Source organism: Clinocottus analis, unplaced genomic scaffold (assembly GCF_023055335.1).
Source record: "Clinocottus analis isolate CAN_PGR_092001 unplaced genomic scaffold, fCliAna1.0.p SCAF_12, whole genome shotgun sequence".
Lineage (NCBI taxonomy): Eukaryota > Metazoa > Chordata > Actinopteri > Perciformes > Cottidae > Clinocottus > Clinocottus analis.
Genome location: NW_027175843.1, coordinates 1,210,278 through 1,221,390, shown reverse-complemented (window position 1 = coordinate 1,221,390; position 11,113 = coordinate 1,210,278). Strand labels below are relative to the sequence as shown.

Sequence of the window (11,113 nt, the reverse complement as noted above, 5' to 3'; positions counted from 1 at the left end):
GGGTTAAAACCTCTCCAAACAGACGCGTCTGCTGTGGGAGAAAAGCTTCCGGTGGCGTCGTGAGGGCGGAAGTGAGCACCGTGTGAACACCGGCGACTTGACGCCGCGCGGCTCGGAGCATTTCTGGAGAATCACGTGACTCTGGGTGTGAACCGACAGTATAAAAGCAACCGCTCCGTTCCTGCTCCTTCATCCAAGTTCAGTCCCGAGACAGTCGGGACTTGTTATATTATATTATATATTTTACCTTTCTGCACGCGAGCTCGATCAACAACAACAAGGACAAACAGCCACAAAGGTAATGAAGAGTTATCAAGTCAGTGGGAACACGGAGAGGAAGTTTTGATTTGGGAACAGTTTCATTTTGGTCTTAAGGTGACTTAACGTCCATGAGTTGCCATATTATTAATATTATTATTGTTATTATTATTACACTACCGTTCAAAAGTTTGGGGTCACTTTAAAATGTTCTTGTTTTAAAGAAAAGCACTAATTTTAAATAAAAAATAACATAAAATGAATCATAAATACACTCTCTGCGTTGTTAAAAGAGAAGTTTCATGTGAAACTCTCCAGCCTGTTCTTGTACATGAAGGATACTCCATGAGAGAACTCGAGGAGAAACTAAACATGTGTCTGGGTGAACCCAAACCTTTAAACATATATATATTATACAGAATACAGTGATTGTAAGAAAAAAGAAAGAGTTGCTGGCTCTCTCCCAGCTGGTGTTCAGACAACGTAGTTTCTTGATTTCTTGCCTTCTGACTTGCAGATGGCTCAGTGGCAGGACCTCCAGAAGCTGGACTCGGGCCTGCAGGCCCGCGTGAGCCAGCTGTACGGCAGGAAGTTCCCCCGAGAGATCCGCCAGTGTCTGCGCGACTTCATCGAGAGCCAGGACTGGTGAGCACCTCCTCTGCTCCTCCTCTGCTCCTCCTGTGCTCCTCCTCCGGTCCTACAGTCACACCGGCATTATTGCCTTCTTGAAACACTCTTTTGCAGTCAACATCTATTTGTTTTGCCAGTTTTTATTGACCTTAAGTGGTAGATTTGACCTTGAGATGTTTTCTTTATCTAGTTACCAATAATGATTGACAAATCATGACGCAATGCAGACAAAATGCCCATACAGTCAACCAGTGCTTGTCCTGAAAGAAGATACTTTTATTTTAAATGTATTGTATTTGAGATTATAAACTATAATTCTTCATGATTTGGGCGAAAAATATAATCTACATAGTGAACTATGTACAGCATATATTTACTTAATATGAATAAGAATATGGTGATGAAGCCTCAAACACAACGAGATACTGTAAATAAATAGATTATTTATGTTATAAACACATAGACTGGATCAACTGGATGGCAGATTAAGATCTGGTGGATTTGACCGACACAATCCTGAGAAAAATGTACATTTTCTGTTGCTCGTTGGCAGGGATTTGGCAGCTGAGGATGAAAACCAAGCGAGCGTCTGTTTCCAAGCACTCCTGCTGCATCTGGACGAGCTTTGGACCCGCTGCGTTCTGGAGAACAACATCTTGCAGGGACCGGACTTTTCTGGGATGAAAGACTACTTGCTGGTAGGGCAGACGTGCGTTTCTCTTCTTCGGATCGATTTAAACCTCTGATTGATTTGATGTGTGTGCGTGTTACTTGTCCTCACGTTGATTCATTTAGAAACAGTTTGAAGATTCGCCTCTGAAATTGGCCGTAATCCTCTCTGAAAGCCTGAAGAAGGAAAAGAAAATCCTGGCTTCAGCCTCTGAAGCACAGGTAAGATGGTGTCAGAGAGATGAAACACGGGAGACATCACATGATCAAAAATACCCGCGCTAAAGATTACACAAATCGATGTGACAACAGTAGTGTGAAAGCATATATCTTTGTCTTTGTCAGGGCTACAGCAGTCCAGTCATCCATCTAAAGTGGAAAGAGTTGGACAACAACGTCGAGGAACTGAAACGACAGTCTTTGGTAAACTCACTTAAACGGAAACGTTTTGTTTTGATTACACAGTTTGCTGGTTTGTTTTCCACCTGACACACATCATCACTGCTCATGCTATGACTTTAAACTCAACGCAGGAGGCGAAGAAGGAAATGTGGCCCCTGGAGTCCCTCAATGAAAACCTCGACTTCATGCAGAGTGCCTGGGAAAGCCAAGGTACTGTACAGAGACAAAGAAGACGAAGAAAAGCAGCCGGCAGCGGGTTCGGTGTGAGTTCCTGATCCATTGATGCCTCGTTTGTACTTTCCAGTGGAGCAGAACATCGGGTTGGCCCGGTCTCATCCTGTCGTGGAGAAGGAATGTCTGAAGCAGACCAACTCCATCACACAAACAAAGCAGGTGCTGTAGCTGCCGGTCTGCTAATAAACCACGTCGTCAATGCGTTGCATGCTTCACGTTCCCTTCCAAGTATTGATTTTTTTGCCCGCTTGGTGGTCTTCGGATCCACCAACAAACACTCACAGTGATGAAGTTCAACAGATCCAGATGTCCTCGCGGTCAGCAGGGCTAAACACAGAGCCTCGACTCGTCTGTCGCGGGCCTTTTCTTGTGGCTCAACATCTGAATTCGCTGCTCCGGTTCTTGCAGATGGTGGTGCAGCAGATGCTGAACATCTTGCAGCTGGCGCCGAGCATCGTGGCCACGCTTGTAGACGTGGAGCTGCCGGAGTGGAAGCGCAGGCAGCAGATGGCCTGCATCGGAAGTCCCGCTGACGTCGGTCTGGACCATCTCCAGAAGTGGTGAGAACTTCTGCGCAAAACCGCGGCACCGTGCGGGTTCGCGTTGAGGAGGAAAAACATCTGAGCGTCTGCGTGTCTCCGTGCCGTCGACAGGTTCACGACTGTGGCGGAGACGCTGCTACGAGTACGCGAGCAGCTGCAGCAACTGCAAGCCCAGAACAAGAAATACAACAGCGCCGATGCCTACAACCTCCCAGAAATGGAGAAATCCACGCTGTCCTTGTTGACGAAAGTTCTTGCAAAGTGAGACACGGCGTCGCGGCTCCTCTGCGTCACACGTCACACACAGAGAGGGATGAACTTTTCATGTCGTTGACTCGTTTTGTTGCGGTCTTCTTGCTTTGCAGCGCTCTCGTGGTCGAGAAACAACCCTGCATGTCCAGTTTACCACAGCGGCCTCTGATACTGAAGACCGGTGTGCGGTTCTCAGTGACAGTGAGGTACGGCCTTTTGGTCATGAAAGTACTCTTCTTCTGGCCATTTTGAGAGTTTGATGAACCCACAAATGTGATGCTCCAGATACTCAACCAGCTCAAAGGAAGGCCAGTTTTAGTCTTTTACCACATTAACAATGTAGAAAGTGTATTTATGATTCATTTCATGTTATAAAAAGGACATTTTTAAGTGACCTTGAACTTTTAAACGGTAGTGTACATAATGAACTGAACAGTGAATTGCTTAAAAATGAGCTTCAGAGCATAAGACATCATTCTTAAAATAGTTTTGGGAAGTATTTTATAGATGTTTTCATTGTCAGCGTTTCTTCTCAGGTTCTTGGCAAACCTCCCAGAGTTCAAGGGCCAGCTGAGAGTCAAACCTGTGTTTGACAAGTAAGTCAAAGAAAACTTCTTACATAAGGAAGTCTTCAAACAAAAAAACTTCTTTATCCTTTGTTTTCTTATCGATCTTCATATGTTCTGTCACCTTTAAGGGATATTAAAGAAGACAAGACCCTGGAAGGGTAAGTCACAATTGTGAATTGACGTATTCTTATGAACGACTGATTTTTCTTTTAACGCTTTCTGGTCTGATGTCGTCGTAGCTTCCGCCTCTTCGACTTCAACAAGCATGACAGCAAGGTGCTGGACTCGCCCTGCGGGGGCTTGGTGGCAGAGTTCGGTCACATGGTATGAAACTTAGATGCGAAAGAAGCACGCCACCTTTGCTCATTAAATGAACATATGTACATGTATTATAATGCATACGTCAAACAAATACAATAGAGTATCTAACGAGTGCATTTTGATTATTTTGTTTCAGTCACTCAAGGAAAGCAAAGCAAGAACCAAAGGATCCTACGAGGTAAGATGAGACATTTAATTAGACGCTCTTCCTAACACCGGCGGCTCCAACGCGTCCCTCGTCTGCGTGCACGTTTAGCAGAGCACGCGGTCTACAGCCGTGTGGCAACGCTTCACGCCGACACGCTAACGTGCTGACAATGATGACGCTAGTGTGCTAATGTTGAGCAGCTATCTTTTTTTTTTCACCATGGGTCATCTTCTTAGTTTGGCCAGTGAGCATTGTTAGCATTTGCTAATTTGCAAAACAACTGAACAACTACTGATGGGGAGCAGCATGAGTTTCAGCAGGTGTTTGCTCCTCTTCATCAGAATCGTCAGGTGGTCACTGAGGAGCTCCACATCATTCAGTTCGTGATGGACTTCCAGCGCGCTGGACTGAACTTCAACATCGAGGTGAGTGAACGCCACCCTCAACTTTTAGTTGCCCGTTTCTGCGTGCTCTTTGCTGCTGAGCTGAAGATATTATTGGTTGAAGAGGAGGCAGAACAATGTGTAGCCGGGCTGGTTCTTTAATGTCCTCATCCTCCTCTTCCTCCTCTTCCTCCAGGCCAGCTCTCTTCCTGTGGTCGTCATCTCCAGCACCAATCAGGTCTCCAACGCCTGGGCCTCTGTCATGTGGTTCAACACGCTGCCCGCCAGTGAACCGAGGGTAAAGCCACACACACACACACACACACACACACACAACACATGAACAATATCAGGCTATTCAGCTCCACATCCAGACTACATCCCGACATGTGAAGCCTGTGGCTCCGTCCTCAGAACCTGCTGCTGTTCCTCGACCCTCCTCCTCCTCTCAGCTGGCAGCAGCTCTCGCAGGTTCTGAGCTGGCAGTTTCTGTCCGTTGGCCAACGGGAGCTCGATGAAAACCAGCTCTCCATGCTACGAGACAAGATCATGGGTGAGTGCTCGAGCCGTGTCGCCTTCTATTGTTTGCTTGCAAAAAAAAAAAAGAGTTCAGGAAGTTTGGTTTAAATTCTACAGGAAATAAGAACAAAACATTACTGTACTTGCACGAAGGATCAGTATTGGAGATCGTCAATGTTTAAATAATAGTTTGGGCATTTTACTGAAGCTTTGATACGACCCCAATCTCTGTGTGACAAGCCACAGCCAGCAGATGGTTAGCGTAGCTTAGCACAAAGACTCAAAAAGCAACCGTGTCAATAGAAGTAAGTGACTTAATATCCGTCTTCATGACTTTTCTCATGTCGGCTAACTGTTAGCTTCTCTGCAGATGATCCTGACGGTCTTGTGCACTGGAGCGACTTCTCCAAGGTCAGCGTTTGAGCAACATATTGCTCATGCTGTTGCTGACACTAGTTGTACAACCTGAGGGACTTGTGTGTGTTTACATGTTTACTTTCTTTCTTGTGTGGACAGAATGAAAATGCCTGGATTTGGATTGATGGGATCTTGGATTTGATCAAAAGACACTTGGTGGATCTTTGGCGGGACGGGTAAGACGCGTCCCGTCAACTCAAGCAACGTTTTAAAGTTTGATTTACTGTCTGTGTGTCATTCACAATAACCTAAAACGTCTTGAGTATCATCACACTGTACTCCCCAGTCATCTAAACACATACTATGTGTGTGTGTGTGTGTGTTTCAGGTCCATCATGGGCTTCGTGAGCAGGAAGAGAACAACGCTTCTGCTGCAGGAAAAACAGACCGGGACCTTCCTGCTGCGCTTCAGCGAGAGCAACAAAGACGGAGCCATCTCCTTCAGCTGGGTGGACCACTGCAACGGTGGTGCGTTTACCGCCGTGGCTTTTCCAAAACCCATCCTGTCTTTTTGTGGTGGTTTTTCAACACGGAAGGGCCCTCCTGACGCACAAGTTGAACAAATTCGTGCCAAAAGTTGTCTTTGTATTCAGTGTGACGACACCGTGACAGCATTTTTTCTATGAAGGCAAATTAGTGTCATGAATAGAGAGCGCAACTGTTTCGCACATAATTTACTTGGACGAGTGCTTTTACATCCCTCCGCCAGCAAAAGTTGCTCGAAGCTTTGAGAGCGACTTCTGCTGGCGGACTGATGTAAAAGATCTCGTCAAAGTAAATTATGTTTGCAACTGTTAAATTTGCTCGCTCGCGTGGAGCTCAGTTGCGCTCTCTATTTATGACATTGATTTGCCTTCATTTTTCACCCTGTCGCAGTTTGTGTCTCTGCACGGCATGTGTTCAAAAATAAAACGTCTCCTTTACCGAAGCCCAAACAAACCCAACGTGAACTCCGAATGCATAACGTGCAGAGGATTATTCTCTTTTCCCCCAGCGGTCCTGCCGTGGAGTAGATCTGTTTCCACAGCAGACGTTCGGGTGTCTGTCTCTGTGTCGGCTGACTCGTCTCTCTCTCCATGGTTCCCCTTCAGACACTCATGTGCATGCAGTAGACCCCTACACCAAGGACGAGCTGCTGACCGTGTCTCTGCCGGACATCATGCACCGCTACAGTCTGAGAGCCCAGAGAACGCACAGGAAGCCACTCCTCTACCTCTACCCAGACATCCACAAAGACGTCGCCTTCGGGCGCTACTACAACTCCCCCGTTCTGATTTCCCGTGAGGACATTTGAATTGTTTCACGATTTGTATTTTTATACCTCGTGACGTGTTCCTGTAGAAACAGACACCAACAGTCCGGAGGAAATGAAGCTCCTCCCCCTCGTCATGATTAATGTTCCTATCGCAGACTACACTTGAACATGAATCCTGTAATAATCTCTTTCCGCATCCGTTCATGCAGAAAAGGTCGGCGATGGCTACGTGCTCAGAAAAAACCATCCTATTTCAGAGTGAGTAAGAGGATCGTACCTGAACATCAGCGTTGAACACTTTGATCACATCTTTTATCGTCTACAAATGTTCCCTCCATGGAGAGCATGTGATGCTTTTGAAATGCTAAATAACAATGTAAATAATAATATAAACAGCATTGATTATTGTTCTATTGTTTAATGCTGTGTAGGAGAAACTTGTCTCAATTTTTTATGTTTTTTTTCTACAGGAATCCTACGCCGTCTCCCCCTCCGTCTCCTCCGTGGGAGATGCCCGTTGCGGACATGGACATGGACATGGACATGGACATGGACACGGACAAAGTGGGTTTCAGTAATTCCAGGTTTTTTAAAGATAGTTTATATTATGAATTTCATTTTAATTAGACAGATTTTCTTCTGCATTTAATTGAAAACAAAATATCTTTGTTTCCACGCAGCTGCCGGACATCGAAGCCTTCGATCTCCTCGCCTGGGTGAACTCTCCGACTTATTGATGTCAAGAAACAGCTACATGAAGGAAAATACACAGACTGTGTCAGTAAAACCTTCAAGAAATACAGAAAAGGTTGCTTAAAAGCGATGCTGTATGAACATAATGAATTAAAATATGAGGAAAAACTGCCAGTCGTGTTTAGACTTTCAGACAAGAGCTGTCTCTAAAATAATTGGATGTTTTGCTGTGCTTAAAAAAACCCACCAAACTGTACGTTGGATGTTCTTAACTTTTGTTTATTAAAATAAACATATCATTCCAGTGCCAAGAGAAATAACATCTGCATTTTACAGTACTGAACAACTTTATTTATACAGAAGGATAAAGGACGAACACGGCCCGCTGTCTCGGCTGCTTGTTTTCGGTTTCCTGTCTCGACTCCTGCAGCTTCCGCGACTAAAAAACACCACGCTCTTTTAGAAAGCCGTTCCATTTTGAGAAAAAACATTTCATAAAAAAGTTTAAGAACAGCGCAGCACATACACCTGCTGGACACGTGTCATGTTGTATTACTCGTATACATTTTCAGCGCTGGATAAATGTCCCAAAACAACAAGTGACACCAACGAGCGACCTGATGAGTCAAGTTAATAACTTAATAACCAAGTTAATAACCGTTAATAACTTACACGTGGATCATAGGAGTGGAATTTCTTCTTAAATTAAAACTTATCTCAACCTAGACAGAGGATATAATTAATTACTAGAGTCACGAATCATAGTTTCTGACGCAGCGCATATTTTTTTAATAAAAATGTGGCCTCATTGGAGTTAATGTATATCACTGTGTTGATCAATTATTTAAACATACATTTAAAGTACAAATTAAACATTACTTTTGACTCATCAGGTATTCTGTTTCTGACACTTGTGACTTCTGGGTCTTCATAGGGTAAATATGTATATGTAGATATGAGTATTTATATATGCATGTATACACATACACTCTGTATTATCAATAGTAAGACCATGAGAAACCGCCACTTGGAATGTTACAGCATAACATAAAATCCTGTCGAGACACATTTTGTTCACTTCAGCTCAGTTATTGTGTAATAATATGTAAAATATGGTTTGTTCATGATTCTAAACTTTTCCCAACTAAACATAATTTAAGGGGGGAATTCAGTACGTTCTGATTGTACAGCCTCCAGTGCAGTGGATGTGTGTGAAACGCTGTCGTGCAAAGGTGACATCATACTTAAGGTTTACGGCAAGACGTCCTTACACGTTCATAAACGTCATGAGTTTCATAAACGGTCTTTGTGCGGCTGGAATTGTTCTGTGCAGGAAAACCCCGACATTGTGAAACCAGGTCATCAAACTTAAAAACAAAGTTACACACAAATGTAAAAGAAGAAGTTAAAGCATTCTTAGTGAAAATCTGACATTGACAGGAAGGTGTGGAGGATGCAGATGACACCGACACATTGAACGATGGCAATAAAAAATAAAGAAACCAACTTGACTTCATTCCAGACGCAGCCGTACGGCTCTATAAAGTTCACTCTTTGAAAAGTCTGTGACACAAATACATAGTGCTTCTATTGCAAGTGCTCCCACTGAAAAATACATTCTGAGTACAATCTCTCAATGGCTTCAAAAGGGGATGAAGCGCCATTGAAACCGGGCCGCCGACCTCGCGGCGGCCGGGAGAACAATCTGAGAATATAGACGCAGCTCTACGGAGACCCAACAGGCGCACGACTCACTGCAGCGTCAGCGTGAGGCCAGTCTACGGTTACACAATCAGAGACGCAATATAAAGCTGATATCATAATTTCCACGCACACACCTCACTATCTCACAAAACGAATACATTGAGAGTATCACCTAAATATTTCCGGGTAGAGAAGAATATAACATGAGCTACACTGTAACTAAACTAATACATCTTTGATACAATCTATAGCCCGGGATACCACGAGGTCTTTACGGTACAGACACACTACATGAGCAATACACTGTAAACGGGATCGCGTGACGGAGTCCCAGATGTTGCATCGCTTTTGCTGAAACGGTACGGAGACGGCGCTCACGCTCGCGACACGCACGACGGTGTTGAAGAGGCGGGAGGGAGAGCACAGCAGCGACGTGAAGCCGGGACGCGAAGCACAACAGACGGGAAGACACAGCGACAACATCTAGTTCATCACAAAGATTCAGAAGGATGCCCCCCATCCCCGCCTCCCTCGCACCCCTCAGGAGCCCAAACGGCGTGGCTGTGCTGGGGGCGGGGCTACAGCAGGCTGTCCAGGCTCTTCTCCGCGCTGTCCTTGGCGTTGGCGTCGGCGGGCGGGCTGTATTTGTCATGGTAGCTCTGCAGCATGGTGACCACGTCGTGGTGGCCGAAGTGCACCGCTTCGTCCATCGGCGTGTTCCCCCACCTGCGGAGGAAGAAGACGACGGGGGCTTTTTTTTTATTTATTTTTTTTACCGGAAATTGGTGGAAAATCCGGCCTACTCGCTCCGCATACATGTACGTCATCATGCAACAGGCCTCCAGCTCCAGATGTGGACATCGTAACACGCGTTTTGGTCGCGTGAAGCCTTTCGTTTTATTTCTGGAACTCAATATTTATAGCAAACAATAAAGCCTGAATTCATTTACGGCTGTTTTTAGTCGCCACTTGACTTGCTGTTAGCTTGAAGATTTATCTCATTAGAAGCCCAAAACTGCCAATTATCCTCCTTTTACACAAAAGGATGATTAAGATAATATGAAAAGTCTTCTAACCTTCCTTTATTCATTATATCCGTCAAATCAACACACAGTTTCCCAATTTACAATCCTGACCAGCTGCTTGAAGGGAATATCATTCATAAACAGATATGTTTTACCTGCAAGCCACTTTGGTTTGAGTTCGTACTTTCTTTAAATGATCTTCTTTAAATGATATAGATTAAGTGTCATTAAGAACTTATTCAAACACATCTAAAGTTCTGTTGTTATGGTCAGCAGAAATGTTGGAGTGTGATTTGTAGTCGGTGAGAGTCATTAAGTGCCGAGCGTCGACCTCAACACTCCAGTTGAAGGAGATGAGACGCCGTCGTGTGAACGCTGGTCACATGACAGGACCAGAGCGGTCCAGCTGGTGGGATGCAGAGTCTGGGCTCACCTGTCTCGGGGGACGGGGTTCACCTTGCAGGCCTCCAGCAGGAAGCGCACCACCTCCGTGTGTCCTGAGAGCAGAGCGGACGTTGGAAGAGCGAAGCGAACACGGACCAACGAGAACGCGCCGTGTGCTTGATTCACATTGTAGGAAATGTTGGAAAAAGTACGAGGACGGCCGGTAGTTACACCCGTGTGTGATGGCTGAATGTCTTACTCTAAAATGCCTGCTGGAGCGGTCAAGAAGACGCCTTTTGGGAAAAATTAGGACCTGAACAATCAGAATCTGCGTGAGGACGCGGTTACCTTCAGCCGCGGCCACGTGGAGCGCCGTCCTGGAGTCGTAGTCCCTCTGGTCCATGTCCATGGACGACAGCGCAAACCTACACACAGAGTTTCATTCACTACCTTTGTCAGTAAGTCGGCCACCTGAGCGTCACAGTTCATGCTTTAAGGAGGGACTCCACTGGGCGTTAAAAAGGTGAAATCAGCATGCATCAGCTCTGTGGCCGACAGTACAAGTTAGTGAATAAATAAAAAGAAAAAAGTCGACCTCCTCAGTGCGGAGGCGTCTCCCGTGTAGGCGGCGAACAGCAGGTTGATGACGGACTTCACCTGCAGACAGAGACAGACACAGAGAGAGAACATTGGCAGGACTGATGCCGC

At 45.4% G+C, this 11,113-nt stretch overlaps 2 protein-coding genes across 3 annotated transcripts in view; one reads left to right on the top strand and one right to left on the bottom strand.

Annotated features, from left to right (window-relative positions):
* The first annotated feature begins 189 nt into the window (after nucleotides 1–189).
* On the top strand, nucleotides 190–8,042 carry LOC137783313 (signal transducer and activator of transcription 1-alpha/beta-like). Its single transcript, XM_068573157.1, has 24 exons — nucleotides 190–298; nucleotides 776–903; nucleotides 1,442–1,586; nucleotides 1,684–1,779; nucleotides 1,903–1,980; nucleotides 2,091–2,169; nucleotides 2,264–2,352; nucleotides 2,602–2,753; nucleotides 2,847–2,996; nucleotides 3,101–3,193; nucleotides 3,524–3,583; nucleotides 3,685–3,714; nucleotides 3,796–3,880; nucleotides 4,014–4,055; nucleotides 4,367–4,450; nucleotides 4,605–4,706; nucleotides 4,823–4,961; nucleotides 5,298–5,338; nucleotides 5,444–5,520; nucleotides 5,673–5,812; nucleotides 6,436–6,624; nucleotides 6,809–6,857; nucleotides 7,070–7,163; nucleotides 7,280–8,042. The coding sequence occupies exons 2-24, from the start codon at nucleotides 776–778 to the stop codon at nucleotides 7,334–7,336; spliced, it is 2,199 nt and encodes a 732-aa protein (XP_068429258.1). The 5' UTR covers nucleotides 190–298; the 3' UTR covers nucleotides 7,337–8,042.
* glsb (glutaminase b) overlaps nucleotides 7,556–11,113 on the bottom strand; it is a 31,626-nt gene continuing 28,068 nt past the window's right edge. For both annotated transcript variants that reach the window (XM_068573158.1, XM_068573160.1), the window contains 4 exons: nucleotides 11,001–11,062; nucleotides 10,754–10,830; nucleotides 10,455–10,518; nucleotides 7,556–9,722 (listed from right to left, as the gene is read on the bottom strand). In XM_068573158.1, coding sequence (XP_068429259.1) covers nucleotides 9,575–9,722; nucleotides 10,455–10,518; nucleotides 10,754–10,830; nucleotides 11,001–11,062 — 351 coding nt within the window. In that variant the 3' untranslated portion in view covers nucleotides 7,556–9,574. The remainder of the gene's footprint in view (nucleotides 9,723–10,454; nucleotides 10,519–10,753; nucleotides 10,831–11,000; nucleotides 11,063–11,113) is intronic.